Raw genomic sequence first — 20446 nt, 5'->3', positions numbered from 1 at the left:
GATAGATAGATAGATAGATAGATAGATAGATAGACAGATAGATAGAAAATATGGAGAATATGTGTGTATGTGTGTCTAGGAACCTGGGAAAGTCAAATGAAGAAATGTATTAGGTAAGCAAACACTTGCTTTGAAATATACTTCCTGCCCGGAGTAGATAAAGAATTATTTTCCACAGTATGTAATAAAGGTGTGTAGAAAGGCTGGGGATCTGATCTAGAGTGACTCCCTCTCCCTGAGGATAAGGGAAACCTGTGCTTTCCTTAGTGGGCCTTAGTGTCTGCCTTTACTTTTGCTAGGAAAAAAAAAGAGACAGGAATGAAGCTGTAAAAAGTTATTTCTCACTGACCACTAATTTACCTCCTGGGAGAGGTGGCTCAGATGCAGCAGGACAAAAAGCATCTTCTGACTACCCTTCCTCCGCTCCTTCCTGATACATGGAAATCCTCCCATTGCTGGCTAGAGTGTTCTTCCCCAGACCCTAGGGACTTCCAACCCATGACAAACCACAGCTGATGGTGTACAAGGCTCCACTGCACCAGACTGTGCAAAGTGCATCTTACTTCTGACGAATTACTTTAAACTTTCATGCCAAGTACAATTCTTGTTGCACAGAAAGGATTTAAGCATTCACAGAATGAAAGAGCAAGGCTCAAAAAAGAGAGAGTAGCAAAAACTAATATTCTACTAAGAAAAAAAAAAGTATAATGGCCTCTTTGCCTAGTAATTCAACTGGTGTCTAATGGACTAAGGGCAGGAGGAGAGGAGAGGAGGGGAGGGGGGAGGGGAGGGGAGGGGAGGGGAGGGGAGGGGAGGGGAGGGGAGGGGAGGGGAGGGGAGGGGAGGGGGAGAAAAGCAGAGGAGCTAAGCTAAACTCTTGGCACTTTAATTATGTCTGAAAACAGCAGCTCTTGCCTGAATCTAACTTTTTTTGTTAAAAACACCAAAGCATGTTTTACTTATTGCACTTCAACCACCGAATCCACAAAAATCACACTCCAAAGGATCTGGAACAGAGCATGCACACATGGCTAGCAGAAAGGACAGAGTTGGGGATACATGAACTAGTTGAACACAGGAACTTTAGGTACCTACATCTCCAGTAACCCTCAGGTGCACAGCCAGAGCTCCCTCACAGTACAGCTGGTGAACCCAGTTACACCACATCCACCTCTAAGGCCATCCTGGTCAGGGTGCCTTTTTGGTTGTCCACAGATTTCAATAAATCAGATGAGCCCATAAATGCATTCATAATATTCATTTCATACACAGACAGACAGACAGACAGACAGACACACACACACACAAAGCATCAACTCTCTATGGCTCTGAGTCTAAAGCTGGTTTTCATCATAGTATCAAAACAGTCTATGACAGACAGACAAACACACACACACACACACACACACACACAAACACACAACATAAGGGGAGCAGCCTGGCTTCATCTGGCCTGAGCTTGGGAATAGTTGCCCTTGATATTTCAGTGAAGTGGGGGTGCATTCATGTTTCCAGTGCACTGCTCCTTCAGGGGGATGCAGGAGGCGTCAGGACAAGAGACAAATTCTATCATACTTGACTGCCATCTGTAGCATGAAAGTAGTTACAGCCAACACTAAACTAACCCATGGCTGAGCTTTGGTAAAACCTCATTTACAAATGCAGAAAACTGATTTAAAAAAAAAAAACTTTTAAAAAATGATAAAAAAAAAAAAACATTTCCACATCAAAAAATATTCTTGTGATTTTTTTTATCAGCTATTAAAACATGAAAATCATTCTTAGCTGATCCAAGGGCATAACAAACAGGCAATAGGCCAAATACAGGCCGAAGTTGACAAGCCTCTGGGACAGTTGTAAGCTTCCCCGTCTATAATGAGTTGCTTGGGTTGGAGGGGCTTGTAGTGAAAACACCAAGTTGGACCAGTGGGGTAGAAACGGAGCCTGAATTGAACTGCCCATTGCTAAGAGGCTTCCAGGGAGATGTCTACATGGCTGGTCCCAGGACCACACCTGAAGTAGTACAAAATAAGAAACCCACTTCCAGAAGTTCCTCAAAGAAGTTAGAACTGGGAGAATGCATCCTGTGGCCAGCCACAGCAGTGCTGAAGGGGCAAAAGGCTCCGGGCAGCCGACCTCACAGGCTTTCTTTGCGGGTTGAGGGTAAGTGGGTGTCTACATGCTTAGACCTTAAGTCACGTTAATCTGGCAACACCCCCTACCACGTCCCCTGGGCCTGAAGCAGGAAATTCAGAGGGAAAGATTTATTTGCCATTTCACCAGTGTTTGTGCATTCTTGACCATTTATAAACACCGGTTCCCGGGGGCTGGAATAGTCTCTTTGGTCAGGTCCTGAAAGGATCCAGATTGCCAGAATTTACTTGTTTAGTTAGGGAGGCGGGGGAAGCAATAAAAACCCAAGGGGGAAAAAAAGTAATACTGTTAAATTTGCAATAACTGAGAGTCCCTCAAATGTCAGCTGCTATGCCAGGAAAACTGTGTCATAAGCCCCCAAGGCATGAGGAGTGTTTCTAGGGCAGGGCTGACAGATACCATGTGGCCCAGGAAAAGCCTCCTGGAATGTGAAGAACCATCCTCCTGGGCCATGGCAAAAAGGTCAAGGAGCCTGGAGAGGTTTCTTGCCACTAACAAAGGAAAGGTCAAACCTATGCTCCTAGGCTCAGCCCTCAGCAGCCCATCTCTCCTTCCCAGCTCCACGATGGACCCTTCCCTGCCCGCTATTTGTCCACTGTTTCCTAAAAAAAAATGAGAAAGGACTCTTATTTTTGACAGATACAGATGCACTGCTAAGCAGCCACATGGGAAGAAGAAAAGAAAAAAATTCAAATTATTTTCTCTTATAAAACCTACTACTACCTGATTCCTAGTCCTTGGCCTTTAGACATTCTAGCTTTTGTCCCTGCCTGCCACCTACTGACTTCTTGAAGTACTGCAGATGGATAAAGTACCACCACTGCACACACTAGGGCCTGCAGAGATTGGGGTGGGAGGAGACTGATCCCTACTTATTTCTGAGAGCTCACTCCACCGCACACTATACCTGGCCATTGGAGGGGTATGAAACACATACCGGAAATTGGCTCACTTAGGCTGCACCTTTTTTGTTCTACAAAACTAAGTATTCTCCAACCTGTGTGTGTGTGTGTGTGTGTGTGTGTGTGTGTGTGTGTGTGTGTGTGTGTATACAATCAAGGCCAAGACTTCCTGAATTCTAAGCATGCACACTATTATGAAGCTATAAGCCACTGAATGGCATCCCAATCTTCTCCTTTTTTAAAACCCAGAAAAAAGGTTTCCCTACAAATTTCCAGCCTGTAGTTTTGTACAGTGTTCAAAACCAAACAATGTAAAAATGTTCAATATAAACATACCCAGACCCGTATGTTGGTCCTGCTGGAGAACAGTGACAGAAATGAATCCCATGGCAAGAGAAACCCAAGCTCATGGTTTTTTCCAACCCATGAGACAGCTTTCTCTCCTACCTCTCCTGAACCACCTCAAGCTTTTCAAGATGGAAAACAGATTTGCTTCTTAGGCCAAGTGAAGAACTGCAAAGTAAACGTGGCAAAGAAACAAGCTTACAGCTTTGTGTGAGGAGCTGCAACGGAAGGAGCCACCATCTGTGACAAGGCAAAGGCAGGCCCCTTCCAAGGCCTTTTTCTCACTTTGTTGAAAGACTAGCTCAAAAGCAATGTGAGGGGGCCTGCACTGACGAGTGTAAGATTTCAGAGGTGCACACATACCCTATGTGGGGCCTCCCAGAATACACAGCTGAGGTCTTTGCACAATTCTTAACATGCAGGCCTCAGTTGAGGCTCCCTAAACTGTCTCCACTTTGAAAACTAAGAAGTGTGGACTAAGACGAGGCTGTTATTTTAAGGGAGGCCTGTTACTCCAGTCCCCATGCTTATCCACAGGACTGTATATACAGCTCAGCTGGTGAAGTGTCTGGCATATGCAAAACCTGGCATCTCCACCACCACATAACCTTGGAATGGTAACATGGGCCTATAGCCCTAGCACTAGAGAGGTAGAAGTGTAATGATCAAAACTTTAAGCTAATTTGCAGCTGTGCAGTGATGTGAAGGTCTAGCCTGGACATGAACCCCTTTTCCATAATACATACATACATACATACATACATACATACATACATACATGTATGCATATAGGGAACGGAAGGGAAGGGAGGGAAGGAAAGGAAGGGAGCAAGGGGGAGGGAGCAAGGGGGAGAGAGGGAGAGCTAAGCTAGCTAGACCAAATCTTGTAGATACCAAAACTAAGTGGATATTTCCAGTAGGAAACTGAGTCTCAGAGTACAGAAGAGGACCGAGCACTGGCCTTTTAAACGCCTACCTTCTAACCCCACCTTGCCTTGGTTCAGCTTGCTTTCATGTGCCTAGGCTGCACTTGCTGCATTACAGGGAAAAACTTGGGCTCCTAGGGTGGGGCTTGGGGGTGTGCATGTGCTTTAGTTCTAAGGAGAACAGCAGCCACGTGGAGCAAGCATGTCTGCCAACCGCTGGCTCACATCCTCCGACTCTGCCTTGACTTGCCCTCGCTTTGCTGTTGTTGGGCTCCCCTGCCCCTTCTCTGACTTCATCTTGAACTTTCACCAAGGATCTCCTTGGCCCGTATCCATAGTATCAAGCAGCAGGCTATACCAGTTGTTGGCAGAAGAGGGGTGTATGTACCAGAATGTTAGTGCTCCAGCGGGAGTCTGCTGGCTCTGGGGCTCACATCAGCTCTACACAAGCAAACGTGTCTCCTCTTCTAGTTGAACATTCCACTCTGGATGGCTAATCTCTTTAGAAGGCTCCACACACAGTCAAGCTGACCACATAAAGAAAACTACCCAGCCAACTAAGCAGGTATGGAAAAGTAGACACGCCCCTTGCAGACCACATGAAAGCCCTCTTGAGGTGCAGCCACAAGTCTCAGAAGCATACCTAGTGGCACTAAGCCTTTCTTACCTGTGTTACCTGTCAGTCCCCTAAGAAACATCTCTCTCTTTTCTTGGCTTCAGAACTGCCTGGTGAGGATCAGGAGCTCTTATATCTCTACCCTCCTGACAGCATCAACATGCACCTCACCACAGCACAAAGAAAAGGAAGCTCCCCTATCTGGAAATCAACCCAATTTCAATCACCAGACAGACTGCTCCAGACTTCCAGGGGCTCCTGGCTGTACCCTCTGTGAGCACCTACCCCAGCTTCACACTGTCCACCAAACCTAAAGGACGAAAGTCCTGTCTCCCAAAGGTAACATTTCTGCTGCATACAGGACAGGACTGAAACACCTCATTGAATCCCTTTTGCAGGCAGCCTCAGTAGGCCTTGGACTCCAACAAGTTGTACAAAAAAGCCTTGTCAATCTACTCTCCGTGAGTAGGCCCAGAAATTCAGTCATAGACACCAAGCAAATACCAATTTCTTGCTCCTTGTTTCACTGACCCCGGATCAGAGAGCCCTACATATGCCCTTCCAAGCCTGGAGCCTACCTCTCATCCCGTGCATCGCCAAGGGGTAGGGCAAGGGTCTAGGCCAAAGAGCTCTAGAAACGTATGGCTCAGCGGTGATTAATCATGGGCAGGTCTGTTGCTCTTTGAGGTAATCCTGGCAGAATATGACCAACAAGATTCTTGCTGGCTATGTTGCTACAGCAGTGTCTCAGCCCTGCAGGAATAAGCCCTGTGCTCAAACACACCCAGCTGATACCACTGGGGTATCAGCCAGTGACAAACAAGAAAGCTTGTCTTAGAAACAAGGCTGAAGGTGAAAAACAGCACACAAGGTTGTTCCCTGACCTCCACGTCATCTCACATGAACAGACACACACACACCACACACTACACACACACCATACATGCTGTGGCATGCACACACTCTTACACATAAACAGACACACACACCACACCACACACACACACATACACACACACACACACAACCATACATGCTGTGGCATGCACACACTCTCACACATAAACACACACACACACCATACATGCTATGGCATGCGTTCTCTCTCTCTCTCTCTCTCTCTCTCTCTCTCTCTCACACACACACACACACACACACACACACACACACCACACACACCATACATGCTGTGACATGCACACTCTCACACATAAACAAACACACACACACACATAAACAGGCACACACACACAAAGAAATATAATTGTTCTAAAGTTTCACATTTCTATTTCATTGGCACCTAGTATTTTTATGCACCTAGAGGATTTAGCTCTAACATTATTTAGCAGGTCAATTACACCCTTTGCTTGGGGGATTTGAGGTTTTATTTTGTTGTTTTAATGGAGGAGAGTGAGGGGGATGTAGCTCAGTTGATAAGATGTTTGCTAATATGTCCCAGGTCCTGAGTTTGACACCCAGCATCACCTAAAACTAGGTGCACACCTAGTAAGAGCTTGTATCAAAAATAAAATATAAAAAGGAACCATAGAAATGACTTGTTGGATAACTAGAAGAATAAACATACAAGCGCGTGTGCATATGTGTGTGTGTGTGCACGTGCACACGTGTACATACACATAGATGCATACACACAGACATATTTGCCATAGACATTTTGGGATGTCTTCCTAGGGGCTGCTCTTTCCCTCTTTTCTTTGCTGACAGCAGCCATCTTCTGCAAGCTTGGCCCCAGCTCACCTTTGACTAAAGTCAATGTCAAGTAAGCTTTGCTCGTCTAAAATGTTTTAGACTGGCAATATTTTAGTTGTTTTTGGTTTTGTTTTTTTAAAAAAAAAAAAAAAAAAGATTATCATTTACACAGAATCTACTGGCTAAGCATACCTAATCAAGAAATTCAAAAACTCTGAGATTCAAAATTCTCCAAATCTGAAATTGTTGGATGTCTTGATGCGGGATTACCCAACTTGTTCTTGGTCTAATGCCCTATTATTCTTTCCCAGCTTCCTCTGATGCTTTAGTAGCATCTTGGCCACCAGACCAATGGGAAGTATGCTGGAATATTTCAGAAAAACATCTCTCCCCTTAATTAAAAATAAATAAAAATAAACATACTGATCAACTCTGGTCAGAGCTGTATAGCAGTGCCTGAATGAAAGGACAGTGCCTGAGCTCTGTCAGCCATTAAAGGACACACCTGAGGAAAATCCAGCCCCAGGAGATGGTAAGACAGAAAGATGGGAGGAGCCACAGCCTTTGAAATCATCTAGAGCTAGTGTTTTCACATATTTTGGTGTTGCCATATTGAAATGATCTTTTATTTTATTAGAGTGTATAAAACTCTCTACCCTCCTAATGGAGGGCCATGCCCAACCTCTCTACAGGTTTCTAGTGATCTGGACCCTGCTGTTGACACTGCTTTGTTAGAGAAAGTACCCCCAACAGATAGTGATGCTATGTGGCAGAGCTGGATACTGTCAGGCTAACGTTCCAAGAAAACAAGAACTTTGAGGTATGTGGCAGAGCCAGTCTGTCTGCAGGAGAGAATGGAACAAGCACACACACAGTGCACAGTCTGTGTTGAGCAGGAGGCACAGGTCCATCTTGGCTTGTCCCTCAAACTGCTTCTCTTGTTCCAACACTAATCCTAATCCACCTCAGAGTCCAAAAAAAAAAAAAAAAAAAAAAAAAAGGTGTGATGACACATGCCTTTAGTTCCAGTTTTCAGGAGGCAGAGGCAGGAAGACTTCTATGAGTTCAAGACTAGCCTGGTCTACATAGAAAGTTCCAGGCTAGCCAGGGAAACATAGACCCTGTCTAAAACAAAAAGGAATTTTAAAATAAAATCAAGTGGAGTCTCCGTGATTAAAGTAAAATCTTTTTAAACTTTAATGAATCACTTCAACATAGTTTAATTTCTGATCTGAAATCTCTTTATTTTTCACGAGCTCCTAGCCAAATAGACCAAATTTTGTGTGGCAAGTCTTTCACCGAAAGGACCACTCTAAAGCATCTAGTGACCTGTTCATTGTTCTGAATTTAGTGGCTGAACAGAGAAGACCCAGTGTGGAATGTGTGTAGAACCAGAATGTAAACTGACTTTAGGTCAGCCAGACCTGAAAAGCAGACAAGCCTTTTCTGCTCAGAATCAACCCCCTAACATGCAGCTCTGGCTTCTTGAAATGTTTATGTGAACTTCTGACCCCCGAAAAGGACACCATTCATAGGTGGTTGATAGGAATAATTACTCTAAAAGATTTATGAACACAATAGCTTTTAGGGAAATCTATCTTAAGCAGTGGATTCCTGCAACCACTGTAAATAATCTGCCCCTAAAAACTGTGCAAACCTGAACACAAGATGTTTCCCCAAGTACCACATCAACTGAATTTGGAACATAATTATTTTTAATATATTTCCTCAAAATATTTTAAAAGTTAGATGAATTGTTTTCATGCTACACATTAAAAATACTGATGGATTTGAGTGAACCATATTATAGCAGTCAAACCTACTAGATGGAGAGACAGGCACCTAGTTATTTGATGTGTGGTTAAGTCAGGCCTTTGTAGGGCTACAAAGAAGAGACTCAAAGAGTGATAGCATTAACTACAATTTTCTAAAACCCCACTGCTTGAAAAGCATAGCACTTAGGAAAATATACACTCCAATAAAATAAAAGGTCATTTCAATATGGCAACACCAAAACACCAAAGAAAAATGAGCACTGCATTTGAACAGAGGGCAGAACAGACCTGCCCAAGGGCTAAGGTGCCATCAAGGTATGGGGAAGAAGACTACTTTTGAACTCACCCTTTCAAATCTTCCGTTAGAGCACCTTACCTTCATAATTCAGCTATATTAATAAAATAATTCATATGTGACCGTGTATATATGTGGAATGTTTTTCACGCAGGGTATGAAATTAAAAGCTTAGAAACAACAGAGACTACTAATAAGCTAAGTTTAAACAAAAAGCTTAGCCTTCTCACTAAAGAAATGTACCAAAACAGTGGTGAACCTTTTCCCCTTATGAAACTGCTAAAGCCATTTTTTAATCTTGGTGATTATTTCTGATCTCAGGATAATACGGGAAAGACTCGCTTCAAACTCAGCCAATGAAAATAAAGACAAAGAAATTCTCCTGAAGAGAGATTTGGAAAAGTGTGTCAAAGGCTTGAACATATCGACATTTTTGGATTACGGTTGCCAGGTTTAGCCAACTGCTTAGGGCAGCCATAATCATCTTTATTCACTACTTACCTAAAAATCAAGTTAACTGGACATTGTAGATTTTAAATGATGACACTAGTTGATTGATCTCTGCAATTATACCTCTAGAAAATCTTAGAGCCAGAAAAGGATAGTCACTACAGCAGTGCCACATGCGGTGAGACTTAAAATAATCTAAATGTCAGTGTCAGAAAGACTGTCATATAAACAGAGGTACAGTCATATAACATGACCAAGGGACACATGTTCACTATAAATTGTACAGTGAAGAAGACAGACAAGAAGCTGCTGAGCTATGGGCAGACAGGACTTCGCTCATCACGAACTGTCAGTGACTCTCCTGGCTATGTGTGTAAGATTCTGGACAGAACTGTAAGGGAGCCAGCAGAAATAAGGTTCTGGAGACACATGAAAGAGCTCAGAGAACAGAAAGAATGTGTTTATAAGCACTCTTGTGATTCCATGAGGCTGCCTAGACAGTTCAAGCTACATGCCCTATTTTAAGATCAGTTCATTTGAAACTGTTTTCTGTCTTCTTACTTCCCCTTCATGTTTAAGGTCATAAACATATTCACAAGTTCTAGTCATTGCTACAAAGGCATCTTTGGGAGACCGTTATACTGCCTGACGTGTACCCTCACACAGGCACATGACAGGCAGGCAGCCTGTATAATGAAAATATTGAATAACCCATGTAATGAAGATAATGAGGGACTGTTCATTGTTGAGGAAGGCATGGGGTGAGACACACTGACATATCCCTCTAGCACACAGAAAGGAGGCTAGGACATCTGGGATGGAGGCTGTTTACTCATAAATGACATGATTTATGGAGGAGAATGTCTCAACTTCCAACATCAACCCCTCCCTCCCAATTTGATGTCCCTGTCCATGTCCCTGCCTCCTACCTGTGTACCTAATTCTGAACAGGTCTGCAGGGCTCTAGCATTAGAGCCCTGTATTAGAAAACTGTACTCCAGCCTTCAACTTCAATGTGAGCCTAGGTGGCCACACTCATGCGCCCCTCTTTCATTCCCCCTCATCCTTTCTCTGGCTTCCTAGCATCCTTTCTCTCTCTCTAGCCCTCCAGTGGCCACATCTCAGTTGAGCTCCTCACCCTACCCATTCCTAGATAACATGAATTCTCCATTGTTGACCTGACCATCTCTTTGGGAAAGCAGTTGGATAAACTAAAGCTACAGCAAGTTTGCAGGTTAATCCCTCATTCCCTTCCCCTACAGCCCAGCAAGTCCCCAGACCTGACCAAGAAAAATCATAAAAAATAAATAGACAAACAAATAAATCTCAACTATACTTAGTGCACAAAAAGTAGTTACAGGGCAAGAATCGTGAGCAGAAGAAAAGAAAGAAACTAATGAAGCAAACAGGCTTTAGGTTGTGGTTTAAAACCCAACTAAGGGAGTCCAGCAGGTCACACATATAATTCTAGGGGTGTCTATCTTATTCTGGATTTCTCACCTCAGAAGAGAGCTATTGAAGACTACAAGAAGGCAGAATGAGTAACTTAAATGGCTTGACTAGACTTTTTACTCCTGCTGAAGACCATCCAGTGGTGATGCACCCAAAGCTATATGTAAGTAAATAGTGCTGAGTGATGCAGGGAGAAGTCCTTGGCTCTGGCCATTGGTGGCATTCCATTGCTACATAATTATATGTCCCACAATCCCCTTATCAGTCCATGGTCCAACTCACCAAGCTGTCCTCAAACCACTCCTTTATGTAGGCAGCCGTTGGGCCAGGGATCTGGCTCAGGAGGGCTTCTCTTTCCTGAGGAAGTGCCAACATCTCCAAGGCCAGTCTCAGGTCCTCAATGAGATGGAGCACAGGCATGGAGTTTAAGCAGGAGGATGGAGGAGACAGTCCAGGCTCACAGGGACCATCACTAAAATCTGCAGCTGTTTTAGTGCCTGGAACAGAAGAGAGGTGGTAAGAAGAGTAGATGTCACAGACAGTGAAGTTCTCAACTGGAGACTTACTCCTACCTCACCATGGAAACATGGCAGCAGCATCTTTAAACTGATCTGAGATGGTAGGAAGAGAAGCCCATCAGAGCTGGGTACAGCCCATTAAGCCTGACATACAGAGCTCACACATGAATACAACTGATAAAACACAGTGACCAAAGCCAAAGAGACCCACTTCTTCATCTTTTCAAATGTACTTGTTTCCTTTTGAGTCAGTGTTACACTGCACAGATGGCTACTCCAAACTCTTCCCATTCACTTATGGGATTCCGCTCTTCTCCCTAGGCTGGCTTGGTTGCTGCTATCCCTAGAACACCATGGAAGTGACTGTGCCAATGCTGGGTCTGGGGCTTAAGAGGACTGACAGCTCCTGCTCTTCTCTTCCTTTCCAGGGCCAAATCACCTTGTAACAAAGGCCAGCTACCCTGCCGGAGACAGCCCCAACTGCCACCAGCCATCTCATTGCAGTGACAAACTTATGAGTGAAACCATCCTAGGTCCTCCAAATCCAAAGTAGCCATCCCAGGTAACAGAACACGAGCAATCCCTATGGAACATTACCACAATCAGAATTATAAAGAAAAAAATGGCAAAGGTTGACCTGAGTTAGTTGGGTTAGTTGGACACAGTAATAGACGACTATACTATTTAAAAAAAAAAGGATTACTATACTCATTCTGGTGATGGATTATAGCAAAGCAGGATCATTCTGGATGCTCCAATTGAGAGATTGCTAAATTAAAAGTTCTATGCATATCCACAGCCCACCTCTCCATGGTGGGCTGCACATACTCTGAAAGCAGAGTCTATGCCAGGCAAAGCTGAGTTCCCAGCACCCAGTAGAAATTGAAATGCAATCCATTCAAATGACTACACACATATTCAAGGGAATATCTTCAGAGAAAGAAATAAGTGCCCAGATTTCCTCAGAGATCTGGGATGTGGGGTCAGTTCCTTCTAATTTGGTATGTCTAAAATAGGGCTGGGTTTTGTCTTGCTACACCCTATCATTCAACTACAGAAAAGACCAAACTTACCTCACAGAGTCTGACAAAGGATGTCTGTGCTTTCAGCAATTAGAGATAATTTGTTAAATGTAGTTTAAAGGATCCTGTTTTAAGGCATTTGAATTATAAAAACCAAAAACACCTAAAGTTAGGACTACCCTGGAAAATGGGAGCTGGTGGGCCACTATGCCCATGTGTTTGGCATCTAATTTTTGGTCCCTTTATACTTTTAGAAGCCAACATCATCCTTGCCAAGCAGTTTGGGGAGGAAAAAATCCATGCAGAAGGAAACAATTACCACAGAATTTGATTGCCAGTTTGCCTTCTGAAAATGTATGACAGGGAATCATGGGTCACAATCCACAAACAAGTCAGGCTCTGGGAAGCTAGGAGACAGAGCAAATATCCATGCCCTGGTATGTGCTCAGCACTTTCCTTCAGATCCATTTTTGAGTTGACTGGGAATTGCACAAGCCAAACCTCAGAGGAGAAAATAATTAGAAACTCAGCAAGCCCTCCAATCTCCACACAATTGCTCAGCAACCATTCCCCTGCAATACGCACCCTTTCTGTTTTTAAAGTGTGTGTGTGTGTGTGTGTGTGTGTGTGTGTGTGTGTGTGTGTGGTATGTGTGTGTGTGTGTGTGTGTGTACATGTGTGCATGTGCATGTGTTCACTAGCACATGCACACAGGTCAGTGTGGACATGTATAAGCACATGGTACAAGCACAGCAGACACCTTATAAACCAGTTTTTAAAAAGTCTAAATTCACTTCTCCCACACAAAACAGGCATACAGAATATAGGTAATTCTGGGATGGCTATGAAAATATAAATAGAAAATTAAAATATAGAAATAAAATATTTTCTGGATAGTTCATAGAACATTTAAAAATGAGAATTCAATTTTCACTAATAAAACTAACAACATTGAAAATGCAATGATTGTTGTTGACAAGCAGATAATGTGAACAACTCAGAGCCTGTTCAGAGACACAAAAATTAGACCAAGTCTTTGTAATAAGCAATTTGGCAAGACACTGTAAAAATATTCATACCCTTTTAACTACCAGTTTTTCAAATCTAATCTAAGAAAATATAATCAGATATGCATCAAAGATTCCTACACAGTAATGATCTCAGTGGTGTGCTAATTCTGAAAAAGTGAGGGTACAAACCACCAAGTGAGTATTTAAATTACTTCTAGAATATTCAAAAATATAATTCATATAGGTACATATAAAAGAAATGACTGTCAAAGAACCAGAAACATGGGGCCATATACCTATTTGTAAAATATTTATTAGGGGGGTGAAGAGATGGCACTGGCGGCTCTCCCAGTGGACCCAGTTCAATTCCCAACACTCACTAACCATCTATTAAATCCGGTCCCAAAGGATCTGATTCCCTCTTCTGGCCTCCATGGGCACAGCATACACATGGTACACAGACATACAAGCAGGCAAAACACCATAACACATAATACATCTGGATGTTTAAACATATATATGTAGCCGGGCATTGGTGGCGCATGCCTTTAATCCCAGCACTTGGGAGGCAGAGGCAGGTGGATTTCTGAGTTCGAGGCCAACCTGGTCTACAGAGTGAGTTCCAGGACAGCCAAGGCTACACAGAGAAACCTTGTCTCGAAAAAAACAAAAACAAAAAAAAACATATATATGTGTTATATGTGTGTGTATATATAATATGTATAAATATACATATATATATAATGTGTGTGCATATATAGATGATATAGATATATAGAGAGAAACTTTTTTAATATTGGCAATCACTTTCAGAAGTGACAGCTTACAACTTGGCATAGTTTGCACAGGTACTCCAGGTTTAAACATGTTTTGTAAATCCATACTGGATATTAGACAATGTCAGCATAAGAGATTGTAAGTGTGTGTGTGTGTGTGTGTGTGTGTGTGTGTGTGTGTGTGTGTGTGTGTTATTCCTATATGTATGCATGTGTTTGAGTGTACTGTTTATCTTCCTCAGTTGCTGTTCACATCATTTTTTTTTTGAGCTCATGGCTTCAGCTTGATTCACCAGCCAGTGCGTTCTGGCATCCAACTGTTCCTCTTCCCCAACCGCAGCATCGAAGTTACACGATGAACCACCATGCCTGGCTGGCTCTGAGATCTGAACTCAAGTCTTCATGCTTATCCAGCATGTACTCACTCACCGAGTCATCTCCCCAGCCCTCTGGCCCTTCTTCAAATAGTAAAGTAGTGAATGAACAGAAACATTCTCTCCCTGAGTCCTGGTGAGCTTTCTTTCACACAGTAAGTGACAAGTGAAGAACTGGTATATTTTCAAACAATCTGAGAAATCTATGGCCGGTCACATGATCTGTTGAAAAGCATGCAAAGCCTGAGGGGATCTCCTGGCAAGCAGGCAGACCAGACCACCAGAAGCCCCCTTCACCCACAGTGAACAAACAGAAAAGCTGAAACAAGCCCCCAACTTGAGACATTCGTGAAGGAGAATTAAAACCCTGGGGACTGAAAACAAGACCAAAATGAATGGTGAAATAAGTTGACACTGATTCTAGAGCAGCTCAGGCACAGATTCATTCAGGGGCCTCTGAGAATATTTCCCCATGGGAGAAACTTGCAGGGCCCCAGGCATGTCTGTAAAGCCATGCATACCCACACACTGTAAAAAATGCAAACCACCAGTCTCTGCATACGACAAGTGAAGATCAAATGCCTATTTTGCATTCTTTCCTAAAAAACCCCAAACAGCAATCTGTACACAGCACACACAATGGTCCAGAGTGGACAACAGCTGTGGCAAAACAGTATACAGGCACAGTCTGCCAGAGGGCTCAGCTCCCCATGACACAAGTTCCCTCCAGATGACCACCTCCTACACAAAATTACAACCACAAATCAAAATCAAAACCCACGTACAATACATAAGAGAATGTGTGCCTTAATCCTGGGTTAACAGAACAAGACAATAGATCAACAATGCATGAGTCTGTGTATATAGCAAGGGATTTTCCCCCTAAATTATTTCTCAGAAAAAAGGTGATTCAACTTATTTTTTGTTTGTTTTTTGTTTTGTTTTTTGTTTGTTTTTTGAGACAGGGTTTCTCTGTGTAGTCCTGGCTGTCCTGATACTCTGTAGACCAGGCTGGCCTCGAACTCAGAAATCCGCCTGCCTCTACCCAAGTGCTGGGATTAAAGGCGTGTGCCACCACCACCCGGCTTAATGACAAATTTTTATCAGAATATGTTAACTATAAACAATAATGAATGTCATGACATTGTATTCTATACATCAGAATAGGTACTTTGATCAAACTTCTAAAAAACAACCAAAGAAAGAAATAAAAAATTAGCAATAATCCTATAAGAAACCAAAAATCCTGTAAAAAAACAATGATCATCAATAATCCTATAAAGAAACTTCATTACTGTTTTAATCTTTTTGACAGAAAAAAAGAGCAAGCCAAATGCTTTCACAAGTTAATCCTAACAAACAATTTCAAACTCAATAGTCTACCAAACTAGTCTAACAGACTAGTTATTTTAGCCTAGAAAAGAGAAACTCACTTTGTAAGGACACAGTGCCAGGACAAGTTTTAGAGAAAATGGTGAATGGTGCCTTCTCACACATCCCAGAACTGTGCAACCCACTGATTACTACTAAAGACAATTACAGCCTGTCTCACTCATTAGGTCAGATATATAAATCCTATGCAAAAAAATGAAAATCCAATCACATAGTATGTAAAGATACGAACCAAGCTCATTTCTCTCAGGAAACGATAAACCAAGGAGACACAGCCAGACAGAAAGTGAAACAGATCAGTTGATAAAGGATGTGGAGATCAATGTCTCCTTTCACTAGAGAATGTTTTGTTAAAGCATGTATATACAGAACACTGTCCCGAACCTGCTGTATACCAAGCTATATGGGAGGTCCCAACTGAAAACCAAGAACTCAGACTGAGATCATATGGTTTGCAGGTATCCCAAGCGTTCATCCTTGGGCTCATTTGGTAGGGTGCTACCCGGCCCTAGATTTGATCCCCAGCGTTGAACTGGATATGGCAGCCCATGCCTGTGATTCTAGCACTACAGAAGCAGAGGCCGGAGTATCCTCAACCACAGTAAGAATTCGAAGTCAACCTGGGAGATATATCACTATCTACAAAATAGGCAAACATGCAAACCTAATCCTAACACACAAATATTGAAATGTGAGATCTTGAAGGGGTGATTAGGAGCCAGGTGTGGTGTCATATGCCTCGGAGTCACACTTAGGGGGCTGTGGCAAGACAATAATAAACTGGAGTTCAGCCTGCTAAAGTGAGACAAGGAGGAAGGGAAGAAAAAAAGGGAGAGGATGACAGAGAGAGGAAGAGAACCTTAAGAGAAGAACAAAGGAGGAAGGGAAGAATAAAAAGGAAATAAAAGGAGGAAAAGGAAAGACAAAATGTTAAAGGGAAGGGGGAAGGGAGAACAGGAGAAGGTAAAGGTTATGAAATGTGTGAGGATTCCGTCTTCATGGGGGCTTCCAGGAAAATGAGCCACTGATGTTGGGGGTGGGTTCCTAATAAAAGCATGAACTCTGCCCTCACTCTTTCCCTCTCTCAGAGAAATTCTTGTCTTCTGCCTTCTACCATGGGAAGACAGAGATGCTGTCCCTTATCAGAAGTAGCAGCAGTGGTTCTTAACCTCTCTAATACTGAGACCCTTTAACAGAGTTCCCATCATAAAATTACTTTCATTTTTTCTTCATAACTGTAATTTTGCTACTGTTACAAATTATAGCATAAATATCTGTGTTTCCTGATAATCCTAGGCAACCATGTGGAAGGGTTATTCGGCCCCCAAAAAGGTCACAACCCACAGGCTGAAAGCCTGCTGTGTTACATCCTTAATACTGGAATTTCTTGACTGTATTTAGAACAGTGAGAAATTTCTTTTCTTTATAAGTCACCCAATTTCAAGTGCTCTGTTACAATAGCACAAGATGAACTAAAACATTCCTATTTCAATACTTCCACGAGGGAAAAGGTAGATTTCACTAATGCCACATCTACAGTCTCTCTGCCCACTTCTTTCAGTTGACACCTCCTCACCAAAATCCGCCCACCCCCACCCCCATCCCCCAAAAGAATGTTTCTTCTTACTAGCTAAAAGAATTCACTGTTTCTCTCCATAGTCAGCCATCTACTAGATGCTGGTACTACCCTTGGGGAAAACTGAGACCAGTCTACCTCTGCAGAGTAAAGTCTACAGTCAGTTCAATTTGTGTTTCGGGGAGGGGGTGCACATGAGGGACAATGTCTATGACCCTAATCATGGCTTCAGGTCAAGGCAACTTCTCCAGTCAGTGATATAGCAGAACCAACGTTGTCATCTCCATCTGTATGAGCTGTTCACTCCACTCAACCCCACGTCTACATTCTAGTTCCTGACACCTGTCAATGTGTCACCGCACATGGATCAAGGACCTTACAGGTGCAATTGACGTAACCCAGAAGATGCTAAGTATTGTGATTAACCGTTCCTTGGTCTAAAGAAGAAGAAAAGGCCATGCGATAAGAAATGCCACAAAACTCCAACAGCCATTGAGCAGACATATAAAGCAGGCTACACAGGAAAAAAAAAAAAAAAAAAAAAAAAAAAAAAAAAAACTAAGATATCCATAGATACAAAAGTTCATGTACCCTCCAAAGCCATGGAACTGAAGGGAAACTTTGAAGCTCAGAACCTCTGTGGTAAAAAGCAACTGAGTTAGTATTTGGCCTGTAAGTCACTGCCAAATTCTCTGTGGGCTATAGTCTGAACTTTTTTGCTTTACAACTTTAATGTGTAAATTTAATGATATGTATGTAGGTATGAGTATGTGAGTACAGTGCCTACAGCAGCCAGAAGAGGGCAGTAACTACCCTAAGAAGCTGTTATGTTAGTGTACCTTGGGTGCTGGGAACTGAAGTCAGGTCCATTGTGAGAGCAGTGAGCTCTCAATAGCTGAGCCTAGGCTTAGCCTCCTACAGTCTGACCTTCAGTGGACCTTCAGTGGGTCGCTTGAAGGAAGGAGACCCACCCTTAGTACTGAGCAAAGGTGAAAATGAATGGAAGATCTCTGTATAAAGCCAGAATGCAGCAGTAAACAACCTCAGCCAATCAATTTTAAAGCCAATTTTAAAACTTGGGTTTGGAATCCTAACCCTTAGCACACAAACAATTCAGTGTTTATGTAAGATGCCTATAATCCCAGGGGCCAAAGCCCACTATCTAAGGGCTGGGTGAGTAGCTCAGTTGTAGAGTGCTTGACCAGCATACACAAGACCGTGGCTTCAGTCCCTAGCACCACACAAAAACAGATGAATAAAAAGGCAACTATCTTAGTTGCTGAGATCCAGAGGATAAAAGTAATCACCAAAAACAGAGAAAATGCAAATAAAGGCATTATACTTCTAAGATAATGTAACAGGAAAATAGAAATCCCTGCATGTAACAACTAGAAAAACATGTGTGCCCATGAACTGACATGGGACATTAGTGAATGGTAGCAATGGTCTAGGCCACCCATCAAGCAGCATCGGTAGTAAGTGCCACCAGTCATTAGAGTAAGTGCTATGGGTTATTGCTACCAAATGCAAGGTAGGATCAATTTAAAATATATATGATCATTTCTGTTTTAAGGTGAGATTCCGAAAGAGAAGAGATATATCTAAGAAATTAAGAAAATGAACAGGTATCAAATAAATTAAATACAGATAAAAAAGTACAGGTATGTGGTACAGAGATATCAGTACATGCATATGTTAAGTAACTATTCACAGAAAAGTACACACAACCAAGCACTATCACACACATACACAGGGTAACTGACTAATAAAACCCAAAGCAGCTAGTTCAGAGTAGTAACAAAAAGATCATCTCAAGCAAGACTGATGCAAATGTCAAGAAGGCACAGATTATAAAATGAATACAAACAGCCTGGAGAGATGGCTCAGTCAGTCAAGTGCTTGCTATGCAATTGTAAGGAAGGCCCTGAATCCCAGCCTCAGCACACACCTAACATAGCAGCAGGGAGGCAGAGGCAGCAGGAGCCCTGGGGCTTGCTGGCCAGCTAGTCCTGCCAATGAGCAAGCCCAAGGCCTCATCTCAAAAAACAAGATCGGGGCTAAGAACACGGCTCGAATGATAAAATGCTGGCCATGCAAGAATGAGGGCCTGAGTTTGGATCCCCAGAAACCACAGAAAACGACAGACATGGTGGTCACACCTGTAATCACAACATTTGGAGGGGACAAGAAGAACCTAGAGACTTGTCCCAGCTAGTCCAGTCAGTTCCAGGCTTAGTGAGAGACCCTGCCTCAAAAATTAAGCTTGAGATCAATAGAAGACACTGATGTCATACTGTTCTTTATATAAATGTAAACATGCATATATCTGTATACACACACATACATATACACAAATAATTTTTAAATTTTAGGGGTATGTATGAATGCATGTATATATTTATTTTACTTAGAAACAGTATCTTCTTAGGTCTGGCCTCAAAGTCACAATCCTCCTGCCTCAGCCTCTTGGGTACTAGGGTTAGACATGGGCTACCATATACCCAGATTACAAATTTCTTCTGAACAAAGCTGTTATAGGGTTCTCACCCTAAATCCTGGATGGGAAAAAGGCAGTGGAGGCAGTGTGCTGTTGCTGATAACTGACTACACCAATGCCCTGCAGAAGAGTGGACCAGACCAGCTAATGAATACTGGGATGACAGCCACATCCTTAGCCAAGCCCCTCCATGGCTGATATTCAAGGGCCAAAGGAACCATCTCAGTCTTGACCAGAACTTTTCCACCCCCATGAAATCTTTATTTCTTCCTTCATTCAAAGCCAGACACTAATCAGGGCTGGCAGGAGGCCCAGAAGATGGGTAACCACTTTCTTAGCTGTTCTAAAGCAGTCTGTATCTCTTATCAATAAGTACAGCTTAGAGATAGTCGCATGGGTGACTTTCTGCCAAAGCAAAGAGGAATAAGTGGCCCCCTGTGTCCTGACCATGGGGCTCTGGTCCTATGCCAAGAGGGGCCTGACAGAACAGCCACTGAACTGTGTATCCACACAGTAAAGCCCTGTGTAAACTCAGCATCCATGTCGGCCGCTCCATGCCATCCACAGGGGTGCAATTAGGCAACACATGGCTGGATTTCCATTGCCAACAACACAATTCAATTACAGTATTATCTGAAGATGAATGCACGGGGACT

General features: G+C 42.8%; 1 protein-coding gene across 5 annotated transcripts in view; it reads right to left on the bottom strand.

The window, feature by feature from the left end:
- The window catches only part of Ppfibp2 (PPFIB scaffold protein 2), a 147119-nt gene that overhangs the window by 79758 nt on the left and 46915 nt on the right, over positions 1 to 20446 (bottom strand). For all 5 annotated transcript variants that reach the window (XM_076940277.1, XM_034510078.2, XM_034510087.2 and 2 more), the window contains one exon: positions 10908 to 11122. In XM_076940277.1, coding sequence (XP_076796392.1) covers positions 10908 to 11122 — 215 coding nt within the window. The remainder of the gene's footprint in view (positions 1 to 10907; positions 11123 to 20446) is intronic.

Source organism: Arvicanthis niloticus, chromosome 1 (genome assembly GCF_011762505.2).
Source record: "Arvicanthis niloticus isolate mArvNil1 chromosome 1, mArvNil1.pat.X, whole genome shotgun sequence".
In the NCBI taxonomy this organism is placed as follows: domain Eukaryota; kingdom Metazoa; phylum Chordata; class Mammalia; order Rodentia; family Muridae; genus Arvicanthis; species Arvicanthis niloticus.
The sequence above is the reverse complement of the archived record's forward strand: the minus strand, read 5'-3'. Positions and strand labels throughout refer to the sequence as shown.